The sequence below is a fragment of the Dermacentor andersoni genome, chromosome 7 (genome assembly GCF_023375885.2).
Source record: "Dermacentor andersoni chromosome 7, qqDerAnde1_hic_scaffold, whole genome shotgun sequence".
Lineage (NCBI taxonomy): Eukaryota > Metazoa > Arthropoda > Arachnida > Ixodida > Ixodidae > Dermacentor > Dermacentor andersoni.
Genome location: NC_092820.1, coordinates 92,330,207 through 92,349,423, shown reverse-complemented (window position 1 = coordinate 92,349,423; position 19,217 = coordinate 92,330,207). Strand labels below are relative to the sequence as shown.

The 19,217-nt window shown below is 42.8% G+C and overlaps 1 protein-coding gene and 1 long non-coding RNA gene across 4 annotated transcripts in view; one reads left to right on the top strand and one right to left on the bottom strand.

Moving 5' to 3' along the window:
* LOC129385708 (uncharacterized) overlaps positions 1 to 19,217 on the bottom strand; it is a 105,665-nt gene that overhangs the window by 26,709 nt on the left and 59,739 nt on the right. For 2 of the 3 annotated variants that reach the window (XR_011895729.1, XR_011895730.1), the window contains 2 exons: positions 12,672 to 12,763; positions 2,994 to 3,089 (listed from right to left, as the gene is read on the bottom strand). This is a non-coding gene — a long non-coding RNA (uncharacterized lncRNA). Of the gene's footprint in view, positions 1 to 2,993; positions 3,090 to 12,671; positions 12,764 to 13,654; positions 13,706 to 19,217 lie in introns of those variants that run through there. The other variant, XR_008613225.1, reaches the window with a different exon arrangement.
* LOC129385829 (uncharacterized) overlaps positions 15,695 to 19,217 on the top strand; it is a 31,436-nt gene continuing 27,913 nt past the window's right edge. Inside the window, exons 1-2 of the mRNA XM_055072983.1 lie at positions 15,695 to 15,896; positions 17,457 to 17,631. Coding sequence (XP_054928958.1) covers positions 15,774 to 15,896; positions 17,457 to 17,631 — 298 coding nt within the window. The 5' untranslated portion in view covers positions 15,695 to 15,773. The remainder of the gene's footprint in view (positions 15,897 to 17,456; positions 17,632 to 19,217) is intronic.

The following is a 19,217-nucleotide window of genomic DNA, read 5'->3' as shown; positions in this document are numbered from 1 at the left end:
ACACAAGAAGTATTTCTAGGCATAGTTAAGGCAGTAATTGTTACAGGCGAGCACATTTTCACAGTACTGAGGGAGCGCAGATGCAGTCGACGCTATTGTGGCTACAGTACGTTCTCATGATGATCCTAGGTTGAGAAGAGACTCAAAATGGAGCCACGGGTGCAGTCCAAGCCACCATGCGGCGGCCCAAAGCTGTGTCACCAGCTGGCTTGGCTCGATCTCTCGAGCCAAGCCTGAACGACCTTCCACACAGGCTACACATGAATTTAAATCTTGGAATTTTTCTTCCATGCCCTAGAGTGGGAATGTTGCTAATGCGCATAAGTCTAGACGATAAATCAGGTGAATTGGATTTTCTTGGAAGAAAATAAACCGCCCCGATTGCACCATCTTTAACTAATGTTCAGGTTTGACACATAAAACAGTTCCCATGCATTGATTTCATATTCAAGTTCTGGTAAAATGGATGTTCTGAAAGCCAAAGGTATGACGTTGGCGCATTCGAGGCCACATTAATGTCGTGATACCATAGAGGGCAATGCAGCGTCGCGTGCCGAATTATTAATCTGTGTTTTGTCATGGGGGGTGGGGAGGGGCGTCGTCACATATCGTCGTCACACCATTCTCGTCATGCCATTGTCATCATGTCGTCATGCTCATGGCCAATCTCGGTAAGCGAGTGTCAAACAAAGTGGGCCGATAGAAGATTCCTTCTCACATATAGCCGAAGCTGTGGAAGTCTCAGAATGACTACAAATTTTAAAACATCGCATTTTCAACAACACGGTGCGTCGCTACATTCATTACACGCAAGTACCATTAATGACCGCCATTATGAAATGAGTTTTGCCGGAACTTCTGAATTATTGTGTAAATAAGTCTTAAAGAAAAGCAAACCAATAGTTTAGTTTATCATGGTGCTATGTTGCAAAAATATGTTTACACTCGCGGACTTCCTGCAGGCAAGCAGTAAAATAACAAATGTAGCGATGTTTCACTTCGTGAATGTGGGTTACGCGCAAGAATATGCGTGTTCTTCCGGAGTTTCTAAGCTACAAAGTCTTTCTTGAAGCCCGCATTGTCGCAGGTCTCCTAGGAGGTTGTTCGGCAGCCTCAAGGCCACGCCCAGCCAGTGCCTTTTGCCTCTCCTGTTCCTCTCGTCTCGCCGGTTTCATAGACGAGGTATGTACGATTGCTCGTAAAAAAAATTGCGTTTCCCTTTCATGGATTACGCGCTCGCTAACACAAATAGTTATCGCCGGGTGTAGAGATGCTCGCAAGCTAGAGTGCATGTGGGCTCCTGCTGGCCGCTTGCTTGCGTCTTTGCCTTAAACTCTCGTTGGTCAATTTGTACGCCTACACTCATAGATGAAGGGAACTCCCTGCATTTATTGCGCCATTACAATTGCACCATAGGACAGTTTTTGTTACAGAGCATAATTTCCCTTCTCCATAGTTATCTTCTGATAGCGTTGGGGCTCATGAATTGCCTATTGCCGCAATGGCGCACCGTGTGTGTTTGCACATGCCCTGCAACACCAGGTATTTTTCGGTAATATTGTTGACGACTTTCGCTATGTACGCGCACTTGTCCATTGCTTTAAAAAGGCGTAATTTCTTCCTAGATATTTACACATTCTAGAGACTGCCATCAAAAATAGGGTCCTACATGAGCTGAAAAGTTGCACAGAATCCCCCTTTACAATTCTAATGCTGCTTTTGTGCAAATATTGCCAGCACGTCCGAGTGTATATTTTGCATTTTACGAGCTATATTAAAATTCTAGCTAAAAATACAGGTGGTTTAGGGCGCATAAACTAAACGCAACTGATTTGGTGTCGGAGCTTTAGCCACGAAACCAAGTCATTTTTTTTTACTTCATGAAACATTGCCACAGGATCTCATTATTTCTAGTTTCTAAGTGCACTGTGAAAAAAAATGACGCAGGGCAGGTCATGTAATTCGCACATTAACCGTTGGATATTTAGGGTGACAGAATGGGTACCAAGAGAAGGGGAAGTGCAGTAGAGGACGGCAGAAGACTAGGTGGTGTGACGAAATTATGAAATTTGCGGCTACAGGGGTAATTGGAGATCGCGGGGAAAGAGGCCTTCGCCCGGCAGTGGACGTAAAATAGGCCGATGATGATAATGATGATGATGATGATGACGATGATGATGATAAAGTTTACGGTGATGCGTGATTGGCCAGCGGACGTACATCACACACACCGACTAGCGATGCGCGGAGAAATGGACACAGGAGCAATGAGAATCATACAACACACACAATCCCATATTATAGAGGAAAACAAAAAACAAAATAAGCTCATGCGCCAAGCACTACAATACAACAACGCAGTTTCTGCATGCGTAATACAGTCTGCGAGTTAAAACATGATTGCTCCTTATGAAGAGTGCAATTTCCAAAATAAGAACACGCACAAAAAGGAGCTATTGTAATCAACCCTTAACAGCTTACGCTGTAATATGGCGCAAGAAACGTGTTAGAAATGCCCAGACCAGGCAGAAGCTTTAGTGTAGTTCTTTAACCGTTACATGTGCCACTTAATGGTAGGTTGGCGCAACTTTTAAATATCATGCATTTAATGAGAAACCTGTTTAAAACGCGAAGGAAAAAATAGGGTTCATTTGTTATTGCAGGCAACGTAATTTGTAAAATACAGGTGCGAGATTAGAACATGTATAGATGCCCCGCACTTTTTTAGGCAACTTACAATTTTGTCCTTATTATTGGTTACTTTGACTAGTGCTTGGAGGTGAAATCACGATTGCGTCTAATTATACCGTAATTTTACTGTAGGTCTGGCTCGGGGAAAATAACTCCTCTGCACGGCATTTGCTGGTTGCTTATGCAATAACAAGTGTGGAGTTTCAATCCTAAAATGTTAGTACAACAGCATATCCTCACGTGAGCAAGTACAATGACAAAATTCTTTACAAGAACGCATTGAACGACCTTCTAGAACATACCAACTTGAAGCCAAAAGGGATGACGTTGGCAATGTACCGTGCGCACCACATCAAGAATTTTTAGCCATATGATCTGTGTAAGATGTGATTTGCAGTCTGAAATAATAATATCGGCGAGTGAATCCACTACTACTATGCTTAGCAACTTCTAGCATAAACGGATCACTTTGTTTTTCTTAGGATATATACCGTGAGACGCTTTGAGAGCAAAATAGGAAGAATTTATCCGGCAGATCCTGAATAATATGGTAGGGCAGATATGTTTTGCGAAAATGTACCGCTTTGTATGGAAATATTGCTCCATGCTCCATCATTTGGAAAAGTGAGCACATTATATATTTCTGCTCAAATAAAGCACTATGTTTAGAAAAAGTGTTCAAAATCTGTCGATGCGCATTTTTTTTTTTTGTCGGAAAACACGAGCAAAAGTCGTTATTGAAGCTTATGCAGACAATGACTGCGCGAATAACAAAATAAATTATATATATTTTGAAAATCGTTGATACTAAAGCATCCGTTTACTGTGCCAATACGCATAGCGCAGACAAGTCTCAAAATAAAATGAATTTGAAAATAAATTTAAATAAATGAAAATAAATGTTTGGGGGATAAAAAAACATAGTAGCAAACAGTTTTTGAACATCGAATACAAAATAACAATGAGTGTATTCCTATAAGCACGAAGAAACTGTTATTAAAGATCGCATGCTACGGAGCAATCATTACTTATCGCTATATTGATTCGCCTGGTTCACTTAAGTATTCTTGCGCAGCGTTTGCACTATGTGCAAGAGCGTGGCAGCATATGTCACTCTGCTTATTCGGAAACAGTGGGTGTGTTCCACCGAAAAGGGTGGTTGAAGCAGCAGGCCTTCCAAATCATAATATGGCGCGCTCTATTTCATTGACGTGGTCTCTTGACTGGCGAAGCACTCGGGCTCAAATTGGACACAGCGCTTCGATAGGTAAAACGTTTTGCCATTGAATACAACGTCGCTGCTTTAGACTGCAGCCGTTGAGAGCGCATTGAGAGGGACATGCAATTCAGGAAAATAGCCCATGTCCTTGCACCACTAACTCTGTTTGTGACGTCTCGACAGCAGCGCGCTTGCGTCACCAGCAATCTTGCCAAATGTCACTTCACAAACTTGCTTTTTTACACCGGAAATCTTTCATGCGAATTCGTTTACACAGTGATGCGATTGCGTTTGCAAAACAGACATCGACTTTTCGGTTAAATGGTTCTCAAGTGTATTGTTTGCCTAACATGCTATAGAATATGCGTTGCCTATGAAAGCACCCAACCTCTCTCTCGCAACAGTGTAGCTAGATCGTCTAACCACTAGGCAACGAACACACTTTCTAGAGGGAATTTTTCTTTTCGTGCCATCGCAAACGGAGGGATTGGGCAACAAGCGCGTTCACGTGGTGAATATGATGAGGATGAACTCTATGGATTGGCACATACACAAAACGTGGAGCTGGCGAAGAAGCAGGAGGAACTTATCGGGGCAACGCCCACGTTTTGTTTGCGATGAACGCCGCTTGGTTATCGCCGCTTCTCTATGATCATTCCAGTTCCTATTTCTTCCATCTGCATCCCGCAGTACTCGATCCAGCCTAGCCATGATTGTATGTAAATAAACTCAAAATTTTATTACCGTACTTAAAGCGTAAGAATAAAATGTCCTAAGATGTACGCATGCTCGTTCAAGCTGATTCCTTTCTTTGAAGTGACATTTCCTTAGCATTATAATACGAATTAGTTCATTCACAAATGAACTACTGTATAACTGTACACATACAAGTAGTAACATGGCGCCACTAAATATTGTTCAGAACTGAACAATGAAAAATTAGGCTTTAGGTCATACTACAGGATGCTAGTCAATTATTAAAAGTGAATAATTTCCTCAGAATGTCGCCATAAATAAATATAAGCTGAGTAACTAGCCAATAAGGCATATGAACAATCAATCCCCAGTCCTTTCATTGTGCCTTCTTCATTACACAACACCAAACTCAAAGAACTTGCTCTTAATTAGCACCTGTAAACCCCATTGTGCGAATTGACAAATCGTCGAGCAAACTGCCAATTTTAGACCTTTTTCGATTTTCAACTCATTTCCATTTTGTTGACGTAAACTAGATTACACGCACATATTACACAATTCAAAAAGTTGCTTTTCAAACAACCTAATGCTACACCACAATTTTGTACGTAGTACATAATGTACGTACGTGCATTATATTAATATTTTTGCTTTAATGTATTATACCACGTTTCCATAGTTACGTGTGACATCCTAAAGATGCTGCTTTTCGCTTGAATTTCCGGATAGCTTCTATATGTTGCTCATTAAACTTGTATGTTTGTTTTAATTGCTGTTCCAGTAAGTTTTTTTTTATAAATGGTGTCTCTTAAACTTTCCTCTAGAGTTTCGTTTTTTTTTTTTTTACTTTTCCTGCTAAATAAAGCTTGCTTTTCTTTTCGTGGGCAGTGTGCAGACTCTTGGACAACCTCTGTGTGTTTCATTTTGTAGTAACATCATATAGAGCAATACAGTTTCATTTTGAATTGAGTTCTGGTTAGGAATATTATCTCAATTCTGCGACATGTACGCACAACGGCTTATCGGCCACGAAACGTGTCAGCGGTTCCTAATACGCGATTTCCTAGCCGCGAGATTTCCTAGCACGTGTGCGCCACGAGTGATTAGCCAAGAAATGGCAGTTAGTTACCATGCCGATAACAACGAGCTCTTTCCTATTATTGCCGCGTGTTAATCATAGTCTCTTTTTCATATTATCGCACCTAAGCACAACGGGGTATTTGCACACAAGCGGCCGACACATTTGAAATACAGAAAAAAATGAGTGAGAACAACCCTCTATAATTCTTGAAACACAACATAACACGGGCAAAGCGGCAGCCCGTACGTGCTCCAATGTACACCAAGAACGCACGAAAGAAAGGAGCAATCTTTTAGTATTTCAATATACCCTTCAAAAAAGCGTCACGTCACGTGTAACCAACATGTTTGTTGAATCTGAATATTTCTTTCGCGCATGCCTCACGTGCCAGTTCCTGGCATATTATCTCGTTGTAGCTGCTGCTTTTAACTCCATTTTGAACAGCGCTACCTTCGAGATCGGCCGACAGATTTGGTGAGACGGGTACCTTCAATGTTGGCAAGTTTCTACTTTAATTAAGCAGCGTTAAAACACTCCTTCGTCGAATTTAAGGTTCAAGACTTTTAAAGCCACATTAATATAAATTAGCGTGCAGCCACCCACGACGCCGTCACAGAGAGCACTTTTAATCTGAGGGAAAGTCAATCCTGTTACTATGTTCATATTGGTACAGTTAAAATATGCGGTTACACAGAGGGTGCATCCCTGATAGCACGTGTTTCTATATTCGGGTCCCCGTCCCCGCAATACACAAAGTAGGTTTAGCACCTCTATGCAAGTGGTGGTCGATGGGAGGTGTCACATGTCATTCTACTAAACTATGAGACGAACAGAAGGAAAAAGGCATTGAAGAAACACAAATGGGTTATTAGTAAGGTAAATCAGGTCATTGACATAACGGAAGGGTTTGCGACGTAAAGAAAGTTCGAGTTTCGCCAGAAAGGTGAAGTACCGATTGCGATAGCAACTTAGTAGGTAGCTATACGAAGTAAGGATAATAGTTTTATCGCCCTTGTAACCTTGAAAACATAATATTTATCTTCATGTGAATTAACATTCGCTTACTAAATAAATTAACAAGCATTGCGTGATGCACCCACAGGTAAACATGAACAAATCGCGCTCGATGAGCGCGGTAACTCGCTGCCAAAACTCTGGAGCCAGGAATCGCGGCATCTAGCAAATTGCTCTTCGTGCCATATCTCGCGTCAACGCAAACAAACCTCGAAAGAAAAATAAATATTCCAACTTTAAATACAGGTGTACTCCTTCGGAAATTTATTTTTAGATATTTGATTCGATATTCGATAATTACCATGCATAATATATCTGTATTTGTAAAATTGGGCATTTACCCACTTTACTGAATATACGCGTTGTAAATAAAATGTGTCATGGACGCTTTTTTCTCTGCGCGCTGCTGTTCCCAGCAATGACGAATAAAACAGTTCGGACGATAAAACCTAAAGAAACCAACCCTCGCGTTTAATTTATACAGGATCTACCTAGCACACCGAAGCATCCATACGGACCAGATTACCAATGGTCACACTGACGGCAAGCTTCCCCTGGATTATGCGTATACGTGCTATCAAAATGAACAAAACAATACCAGATTGAGAAGACACAAAGCTGGCGTGCCAGGTCGGTATGTTGCGACTGGTGAGGATCCGCAGAAACGAAATTTCGACACTGTGACCTAATCTAGAGAAAGTTCTATATTTATATATATATATATATATATATATATATATATATATATATATATATATATATATATATATATATATATATATATATATATATATTGTGCAATTGATCTTCTGCATATTAATATCATCATGGGTGTGCCCCTCTGCATCGTGCGGGTAGTCGCATAATCACAGTTGACTGTGCCGAGGGTTCTCTCTTGCTCAATAACAGTCGGCCCTTACTGTGGCGTCGCAAGTGGTGGAGGAGCTTCTTGGTCCAACGTCCTCTGCAGGCGTGACCCTTGAACTTCGTTCAGGTCGCCGCTTGTGCCGACTGTCCGCCAGCATGTCGCAGGACGAGCAGCCTGGCTCTTCGACCGTAACCCTCACGGCACCGCGAGCCGCACCTTCTCTGATGATCAGTTGCCACTACCGTGATCATCTGTTCGCTGGTCTTCGCGGTGAAGACGTTGAGGACGGCCTGTACGATTACGAGCGCATCAGATCTGCTAATCGGTTGGGTGACCTATTCAAGCTCCGCCATGTCTCGTTCTATCTAGTAGCTGGGGAGAAAAACTGGTTTTTAAACCGTGAGATTGATTTCTTCTATTGGACCACCTTCAAACGGCAGCTTCGACAAGTATTTCGAACGCCGGCGGTATCGCTCCGCCCTTGCGAATAAAACTCTTGATGCTCGCAATAACACTCCGGAGAGTCCTACGCAACGTACATCGAGGATGTGCTTGCAATCTGGTGCCGTGTCAGTGATGCTTTGGCTGAGTGAGACAGGGCGCGTCATATTCTTAAAGGCATTGGGACTGTGGCCTTCAACGTGTTCGCCATAAAGAACCCGGCTACCGTCTTAGACATCGTCTTGACGTGCCAGCGCCTCAACGAGCTCGTACGCTTGAGGCCGGACTGCGAACGCCGTTCTATGGCGGACGCTGACCTGCACGTAATCATTTGGGTGATTATCCGCGAGGAACTTCAATCACTCGGCTTTTGATGTCCGTTGGTCCTTCCTCCTCAGCCCTCTGGTGCAGGGTTTCTCGAGGTCGTCAAGGAGGAGCTGGCGACCATGATTTGCTCTGCGCATGTTGACCCTCCTGCTCCTCGCCCTCTACCAGCATACGCCCAGGTTGCTACCACACCTCCAACCGGCGTCCGTTCAGCGTTGCCTCTATCCCACAGTGATGGCGGGGAGCGACCATTGTTTCTTTTTCTCGTCTGCTAGCCACTGAGCGCCCAAAACTCACAGGTGAAAATCCACTCGGCCATAGCAAACCGAACGCGCACCGACGTGCGCCACGCGGTGGTCGGGGCAACACGAGAAAAACGTATGCGCTCTGGCTGGCTCTGGCAGCTCGCGGGTAGGGTAACGAGAACAGAAAAATTGAAGAGGCTCAATGTGTCCGCGCGAATAAAAGTCCAAGCAGAAAAAATATAACGCAGTTACCCTGGCTGGCTTTAGTGTCTTGGCATGGTTGCTTTGGCGCAGGTGAAAAAAAAAATGTTGGGACTTTTTTATGTGACATGACGGCACAAATGATCCACCACAACGCTTCGTCTCATCGGACCTCCCTGGATGTTTTGTCAACTTGTCTGATAGTGTGTTGATTTGGCTTGTCTCGTATGTTTAGAAGTTTAGAAGATTTTAGAAAAGTCAATGCCCCTTTGTCGTCAAATGTTTATAACACCATTAAACCCACTAAGCTCCGCCATTGCAAATCTAAACCACAACTTTGGAAATGTCAGTGCACCTTTCACATCAAAAGTTTTTGAGATTTATACCCATAAAGTTTTGGAATTGACATACGTGCGCTCCGTAGATTCCGCAGCATCTGCGAGGTGCCGCGGCGAGCCCGTTCACCATCAAAACGCCCTTGAAACTTTGTGCTCGGATGGGGCTGATTGCGTTGACTCCCGGTACACTGGCGTTGCCACGAAATCCAGCCCGACTTCGCAATTTTCGCGGAGAAATGTCTTTTCGAGCGTAAAAAAGACATTCTAGACAAAATCGAGAATGATTTCCGGCGCAGGGGCTTGCTTTGGTTGGCGGTGCATGGACAGCACTAAAAAATTTCGGAGGGGGGGGGGGGCTGAAGCCCCATAAGCCTCCCCTCCCTGGCTGCACCCCTGCTTCCCGCATAAAGTGGAAATTAAAATCATTAATAGTCCTTCAAAAAATACATGAAGTTATCACGTTCTATCTTAGACAAATTAAATAGCAAAAGTTAGGTAGACGTATTGTATTTTTTATTTTGGAAACAATCTCAGTGGTGCCACAGTAGTAGCAAATTATTATTTTTAATTCCGCTTCTTGACGTGCTTGGACTCCCATTCTCAAAGTTCATAAAATTTATAGGAATCTTATTTAACATTTATATGTGGTTTACTTCTCTTAGAAAGCTTGAATGATTAAGACAAATTTTATGTGTTGGGCTATATAACACGTAAAATGGATTTTGAAATTAAGGATGAAAATAGGCACAACAACCACATTTAAGGCAGCAAGAAATGCTTTAAGTAGACCCGAAAATCACCGAATGTTGGAACATTCCAGGAGTTGCACAACTTTCGTTGCTCATCCCTCTGCAGCTACTTAGCTTGTGCAGGCAACTCAGGGCGGTAAAACAGCACACGCGCACAACCCGTCAATAATGGATGCTAGTGGGCTGTCATGTAAAGAAGCAAATTACAAAGCAAATTTTGGCGAAAGCTTCTTTAATATAATATTTGTTTGAGCGGTACGAATTGTACAATATATGTTGCTAACAAGTTTTCTTAAGCCCAAGGCATTGAATAAATATGGAAAATGTACCTCAGCTTTTCAAATTGTCAAACTGCAATATAATTTACCATTTACTCTCAGAAATGTTGATTAACTACAATACTAAAAATATACTGAAAAGTATCACACTCGGTCCGAACTGGTTTAAGCAATAGCGCTGGTAGCGTTCCGTGAACAAATACATGTGCAGAGCAAACAATGAAGTTCAACCTAATTTCATCTGGAAACGCGTATCTCCACATAACGCAATGTTGGTCGAACATGCGGATACCAACCATGGCGACGAACGAATGATGACGATGAAAATGGTGACGAATACTTTGCGACGATAACGTTGTGATGACAGTGGGTGACGACACTAAGGTCACGAAGTTGCAGGGACGATAGAGTCAAGACGACGAATATATACCGACGATGTAATGGCGACGCCGGAATCAGGAAGAGAAAATGACGACGACTGAATGGACATAAGTGCATTATGACGACTGTATAACGAAGCGCAATGGCGACAGTGGATGACAAACAGCGAATAATGGTAATAGGACGATGACGATGACGAGAGAGAAGTGGTTCTTGTGGGGAAGGAGAAAAGGCTAGCGCTATTTTCCGCAACCCATGCGGGAGCACGGCTCAGCGCCAGCAGGGTGGTGGGGATGGGATCAAAAGAGAGAGAGGGTAGGAGGGAGAAAGGTAGAGGGTACGATGACGACGTGACCACATTGAGAAGACTATTATCAAATAATGACGATGGTACGACGAAAATTGTGTGACGACAATGGCATTAAGAAATTAAGGTGGCGGCGACAGTATCATGCAAATGGCATGACGAAGTTCATATGAGGGTGATAGGTCGAACAAAACGCCACAACATGACACTATTGTCATTTGCATGACAACGACGCAGTAACAATGATGTCGTGACGATGGCGATACTTCAGCCATTGCATGCCCCTACCGCCATGATAAGACCAAGTGTACCCTAAACCGACGATGGCGTCTTGACTACGACTGTATGAGAATGATGGAATGAAGAAGTCTTGAAGATAATGAAAGAACGAATGGAACAAGAACGCGACGACGGCGGTAGTATGAAGGTAATTGGAAGATGAAGCTGGAATGACAAGAAGGAACGACAACTAGGTCATTACTACAGTAGGACTACAAACACAGAATAACGGCTATATGAGGACGATACTATCGCCATGATAGAAGAAGGACAATATGGAATAAAGCGGTCTGCTTACGGCAGCCGCTGATCGGGCACTTTTTCCTTTCTGGATATACCTGAGAACGCAAGCTGTCATTGTCAGTACTCCTATGTATGTGCCACTTCTAGACGTCAATCACAGGCGCAATTTACGTGCATGTGTTAGTCTCAGAACTTTGCCCATTCTAGGTGTCTTCTACTTGGATTTGCTGTATAGCATTATTTTTTAAAGCGAACCATTTTCGACCAGGCTCAGTATATAACACGCTCTACCCTCGCACTTGTGGGTACTAAATGAGCTGGGAAATCTTCAATTGCAACGTATTTCCTGTCTGAGAGTTCTTATTTTTCCCTTTTATCTATATAACTCAATTTTGCGCAGATATGTCTCCGTCAATGTGATGAAACAGGGTCTAGCTTGACAGACTGTAAGTTCTTATTTTTAATCGGTTAATTCTTGCTACTTGACAGTCTCCAGTCAACAGTCACCGGTCGCCTTGACTACTCTTCATTTCATGGCTCCTACTCGCCTGCCCCATCCGTGGGAATGGCAGACCATTGAATCAAACATCTATTCTGCAGAAATATGAAAGTGTGCGCCGGAAGCACATATACACTCCCATTTTGGTAAACAAAAGAACAAGTACTCCTGCACAGTATACTATGTATAATACTAAGCATACTACATTGCATAATGAATCCTTACCAACTAGCTCAGCTTTCTGTCGTTCTGTCGTACAATACAGACGCTTCCAGGTCCTGTATGGGTGTTTCTTACGCAGCTCTCGAACCTTCGTTTTCAACGTCCGGAAAACTAAATCTACAGACGAGTAGCTTTACAGCTGAAGCCTACACTATACTCTCGGCAAATCAAGACATAGGGCTCACAAATGTCGCTAACGCTCTCGTCTTCGGAGACTCAGTAAGTGTAATGAGAGCCCTAATCACTCCATGAAAATACAAGAACTTCATTTGGAATGAACTGCACAGCTTGATGTGCTCCGCGTATATGTGCAACAAAGTGATTGTCTTATGCTGGGTACCTGGCCATAAAGGTATAAAAGGCAACGTAGCTGCTGACCAAAACACTACGTCAGTAAGTTTTAGCGATCCCTGCAACAGATTTAAAGCCTTTTCTACATCGTAAACTGAGAAAGCCTTGGCAAGGACACTGGGATACCCAAGCATTGCATAAGCTACACATGGTAAAACCAAATTTACGGAACAGGATAAGGGAGAAAACAGCACGGAACAAGGAAGTACTTGCATGCCAATTACGAATAGGGCCCACTTACGGTTATCACCCTGACTCATGACTGGGAAGGCTCCTCCAACTTATACGATCGCGGTAATAATTTCACAGTCCTCCATGTTCTTATTGAATGCCCTGGAATAGAAGCAGGGAGAAAAATTTATTTTCCTTCTCCTTATCGCCGAAAAATACACATCATCCGACATTTTTTGATACCAAAGAACCACTTTTTAATCTGAAATAGTCTTAGATTCTTTAGCTGAAACAGACACTCGGGAAATGATTTTTAACACGTGATTAACTGCCCTTGAATTCAAGGTCTCTCTTGAAGTTGTAGTGTCACTTTAACTTTGTTGTGTCATTTTTATTCAAACCAAATCGCCATAGTCTACATCACTAACTAGTCAGTTTCATTATTTTATTACCAATATAATTTCCCCATTTACAGCGACATGTTGCTCCATCAAAAAGGGAACGGCAAACACTTGAAAAATTATAGACCAATGAGCTTACTGTCTGTGGTCCGCAATGCATTTACTAAGGTAATTGCAAATAGAATCTGAAGCACCTCAGACTTCTGTCCACCAAAGGACCAGGCAGGATTTCGTAAATGCTACTGAATGATAGACCATGCTCGCCCTATATAACCAACCCTTATATATAGCTTTCATTGATTACAAGAAAGCATTTGAGTCAGTCGAAACCTCAGCAGTCATGCAGGTATTACGGAATCAGTGTGTAGACGAGCCGCATATAAAAATACTGAAAGATGTCTATAGCGGCTCCACAGCCACCGTAGTCCTCCATAGAGAAAGCAACAAAGTCCAAATAAGGGAAGGCGTCAGTCAGGGAGATACGATCTCTCCAGTGCCATTCACAGCGCGTTTACAGAAAGTATTCAGAGCCCCGGATTGGGAAGAATTGTGGATAAGAGTTAAAGGAGAATGCCTTAGTAACTTGCGATTCATTGATGATATTGCCTTGCTTATTAACTCAGCAGACCAATTGCAATGCATGCTCACTTACCTGGATAGTCAAAGCAGAAGGGTGCATCTAAAAATTAATCTGCAAAAAACTAAAGTAATGTTTAACAGTCTCGGAAGAAATTAGCAGATTACGATAGGTAGCGAGAAACTGAAAATGGTAAGCGAATACATCTACTTATGACAGGTAGTGACCGCGCATCCTGATCATGAGACTGAAATAATCAGAAGATTAAAAATGGGCTGGGGTCCATTTGCCAGGCATTCTCAGATAATGAACAAGAGGTTGCCATTATCCCTCAAGAAAAAACTGTATAACAGCTGTATCTTACCAGTACTCACTTACGGGGCAGAAACCTTGAGCCTTACGAAAAGGGTTCTACTTAAATTGAGAACGACGCAACGAGCTATGGAAAGAAGAATGATGGGTGTTACGTTAAATGATAAGAAAAGAGCAGATTGAGTGAGGGAACAAACGTGGGTTAATGACATCTCAGTTGAAATCAAGAAATGAAATGGGCATGGGCAGGCCAGGTAATGAGGAGGGAACATAATCGGTGGTCATTAAGGGTTACGGACTGGATTCCAAGGGGAGGGAAGCGTACCAGGGGACGGTATAAAGTAAGGTGGGCGGATGAGATTAAGAATTTTGCAGGGACAGCATGGCCACAATTGGCGTATGACCTGGATATTTAGAGAAGTATGGGAGATGCCTTTGCCCTGCAGTGGACGTAACCAGGCTGATGATGATGTTGATGATGAGGATGATGATGATGTTTTAGGCCCTTCAACGGTGGTGTCACTTCTACCATAAGGAATTCACTATCCACGTCATCGACAATTCATCCACAAAATTACTGTTTGTCATGGCGCTCTATGGCCATAAACACCACATAATAATAATAATAATAATAATAATAATAATAATAATAATAATAGTAATAATAGCGATGGAAATCTTACCGTCTGTTCTCTGCGTTATAAAGCGTTAAACAAGAAACAGCATACCTAACTAACCTCACTGGAACAAACATTTTTTGGCGCATAATTGAACTAATGAAGGTGACGTTTTTATACCATCTTTTTTAGGGCACGGTGTGTCTGTTCCTATGCCAAGAAAAATTTCTGATTCGACATTTACTACAATCGTAAATGGTGGCGATTCCTAATATGGTGGTCTGTAATGTAGTCTGATTCCGGAGATGGTGCTTACCGTGCCACGGAGAGTTGGAAATGGAAATAGGCATGAGGAAAAATGAAACAGTCGCAACATTCTCATAATCAAGTGTACAGCTGCACAGCAGTTATTGGGGAAGAGAATTGGTGTAAGAAGAATACAAACATAAGAAGCTCAAGAGTAACGTAATTGCGCTCCTTGGAGAATTCAACGGCGGGAATCAGATGGGTTGAAGAAGAAGGTTTTTGTGTCTCAAAAATTCGCCGTGTAGGCAAAAAATAGTCTGCTGCGAAATGCGCTGCAGATGAAGAGCACATTTATGGCACTCATTTCACCACTTCATGATAGTTTCTTCTTATATAGATAGGAACATGTCTTGGGGATCAGCATATCTATGAAATACTAAATTCAAGGAAGGCGCTCTAATAAAGTTTTGCTTTAAGGCAGTGCGAGTAGAACAATTGTAACGCGTGCTCTACTAGTTCAGTTGATCGCGGCCACGGTGGCGCCATTTCGATGGACGCGAAGTGCAAACGCGTCCATGTACCATGCAATGACGGCAAGGCAAAGACCCTAAGTTTGCATGGTTAATTCAGAGCCTTACAACACTGCAGCGTGCCCCATAATCATGTCATGGTTTTGGCAGATAAACCGTTCTCCCTACCCCCTTCAAACAACATTCATATCACAGCATTTGTGGAAGCCAGAAGACATGGAATGAAAAGAAGTTTCTCAAAGAGCATCTGGACGCAAGTTGGAGCAACGCTGCATGTAGGTACGTAATCTTTCTTGATAGCGACGAAGAACAATTGCTTTCGTAAGAGCAACGCAAATAAATTGTACAATGCCCGCGCCATCAATTTTCTCTTACCTCTTGCGAAGTACGCAAGTGCAATACTGTAAAAGACAACCAGCAGGGCTACGTGCACCTGGTGTGTTAGAAAACAGAAACGCTCACTTCGCTGAATCTTTCCTTTAGGATTTTATGAGAATTCGCAAAGCTGATACGATGTGTGGTATGTCTATTTTCCAAGTTACCTACGTTGTATTCTTCTTAGGAACTTTAACACTGCAAGCTAAAGGCCACAGGAACAGTCCTTATATAAAAGTAAGTATGCACTGAGTGTTTATGAATGAAGTTTTGGATTGGGTTATATAGCTTAACTTGCCACAATGACAAATTGATTATGAGGCACGCCGTAATGGCAGGCTACATGTTAATTTGACCACCAGGGGATCATTAACGTGCCTCCGATGCACGGGACACTGACGTTATTTGTATTACGGCCCCACGGAAATGTGGCCTTCGAGGCCGGGATTTCGTCCCTCGACCCGCTGATTAGAACCGCAATACCATAGCCGCTAAGCCACCGTGGCGGGTATGTATACAGTTTTCACAATATATATTGAGTGTAATAAAAGCAAGAATGAAAGCCTAAATGCATGGACTCTACATATTTCTGACCTTTGTTTTGTTTAAAATTGTGACCTATACCTTATTAATGTAATTGGGAGTGATATGCTTTTAATATATTATGATCTATTGCTGTCGTTGAACCAATAAAGTTCATTTAGATATTTTCTTCTTCGGAAATTCGAATATTTCTTCGGAAATGTATATTTTTTTATTTTCTACATTGAACTGGGCATAATATCGCTATGATTTTAGCTACACTATATTCAGATAAATATAGGTAATCAGATTGATGTGCTCTGTGTTCTTTTATCTGATTTCCCTGGGCTGTCGAAAACACTTGTTTCAAAGTACTTGCCATTTCGCTCAGTTTAGTGTACTACGCAGTATCTGTCATTTAGTAATAATTGCTGCTATTCGCTTTTGTTTGCAATCAAACAATTGTGATTTCTCACAAAATTAAGCGACATAAAAAACACTACCTTTTGTCGATAATGTCTTGCAGAAAAGTATAAAATTTTCAAGCACCTTCAATATTGTTTTTGGAACGAATAAACATATGTTCTTCTTCAGGGGCATTTCGAAGGAAAAGGATAGTTTTTGTAGGCATGTGATTATTTCAAGCTTTTATGAAGCCAGAGAAAGCAGCCCAGATCCACGGCTGCTCGGACTCAACAAAATTATTCCTATTCACAAACGCAGCAGTCACAGCCTGTAGTATCGAGCACCTTGCGAGTTTTCCCTATTGGCTGATTCTACTGGAGTGCCAACAAGTGTTAACGGAGGCGCTACTGAAGTGAAACCTCAGGTTCCGCCAACTCTGGTGAAGCCATTTCAAGTCTTCAAGCATCCATCGACGACGCCTGACCTTTCTATATGCACAATTGGCGATGCAGAGGACCAGCTAGGACATCGAGTTTGTTACGGAGTTTAACGGATCACACGGAGAGTGCAATTTACGAATATTTCACTTCGCGTTAGAGGGCAGCACACAAACACTGCTTGAAAACTATGCAGCGCTTTTTTTTTTTGCCCTGCTATAACCTCTAACGGGAGTTAATTGCAACTAACCCGAGCGCAGACCTCACGGAGATGGTCAACGCTGCACAACCAGAAGCCAGCGCAACATTGATGCAGAAAAGATTTGCGGCCGATTCCGCCGAGCTGATCCGAACATGAGCGAGGAAAAGAAATTTCGCCGTGTTCCTTTTATTACCTGCTACTGAAAAAAGTATATTTCTTATCCCATTGCAGGAAAGGCTACAACGCGAGAAGTGCGAATTCACAAATCAATGTAAATACGGCCTGTGCTGCGTAAAGAAGGGCCCCAGCGGACCGATGTGCCTACCAGTTGGAAAATTAGGCGAAAAGTGCACCACGAAAGCTGTGGAGGGAGTCTACAGAATGCGTTGCCCCTGTGCTGATCACGGTAATTAAAAAAAACGTAGGCAAACACATGTTCCAGCGCGTAAAACAAATGGTAAGAGGTGGAGAAAATGGAGGACAATAGAAAATGTAAAGCGCTTTGCCTTTGTTTTCCCACGTCGGTCGTCCTTGCGTCTCTGAACTTTGTTTTTAGTTTTCTCGCGGGCTGGAACATCTTCATGTCTATATTCCATATAGCGCAACTCCCTGCCCTAAATGCTAAAGCTTGTTTCAGCAGCCACATTCTTTGTAGTGTGACAGTAAAAGACACCGTACCAGACCATTTCGACGCCAAACGTTTGGAGGCACTTTTTCCGTTCAACTTTATGGTATACACGTCAGTTATTCCAGGAATACATTGAATTAAATTAATAATGTAAGAACGAAGTACTGATAATGATAGCAAGCACGTGATGCCTGCGTTGCTGGGCAGCGTTACAGTACCACAGTACCTGGAAACTACCAGGTGGCCGCGACCCCACCGAACGCTTAAAGCAGTCGGGAATCATCTTCGAAAAAAAAAGTTGGCTGTGGCTTAGCTTGGCTATGCCAGGATATACGTAGGGAAAGCTAAGGCATAACATGGTTAGCCTTGGTTAAACTTGATTGCAAGTTCTGGTTAGTCTGGTAGTCCAGCTATGTTGCGGCGTTTAGCCAGTCGTTCGGCGCACTTTTCGTCTGTTTCCTGGGCGATTCGTTTCCTCTTCATCTCGTTCCGATGTCGATTCCAGGCCTCCTCCTGCTTATCAGAATTGTCGCCGTCCATACTGCCGCCTCAACTGTGGTTGAGGCGCACGCGAGCACTCCTTTCCAATCCTCCGACTTATTATCAGGCATGCGATGCAGCTGGCGAAGCGAGCGGAGGCTAGCGCAACGACGAGGAACGCAATGGGACGCCATGCCAAACGGCGGCGGCTGAAAGGCGCGGCGCAGCGACGGAACACATGTGGCTCGGTGCTACTAGTGGCGCATGCGCAGTAGTGACTAGGGAGCGAGATAGAGAGCGAAATATCTGCGGAGAGGAGCTCGTCGTGACGTCATGTGCCCCCTCGGAGCACTGCCACGGCGAAATCGCAAGTTCGCGGCCAGTAAAGCTTTTGATTCAAAATGCCAGGAACACGCAACACGGTTGCCCGTAAACACCAACTGAGTTGGACTGCAAGGCACTTCTAAGCGCCCACATTTTATTATGGGGCCATGTTGTCCACAGTATTACTTCCTGATAAACAAATGATGCCTAAATCTCCTCATTGCAACACGTACAGGTCTTCAAAAACACAATTTCAAAATAAAAGAAAGAGCATTTTTATCCTTTTTATACCACAAAACAGCAAAGCTCGCTGTCTGGCACAATTACAGGATAATCCTTTGAGATAGGGCATAATATTGATGAAACCAGGCTTCAAAAGTTTTCGTGCTAAAAATACTCTCTCACTTGTAACATAAAAATATTCTTATTAATCACCAACGAAAGACTCCGATTGTATTGCTCACTTGATGGTCGTAAATTCATTCCAGCAAATTAGGTCATTGATGAAGTAGTATTTTTACTTCCTAGTCGTTCAAAGAGGAATAAATGTTCACCCCCAT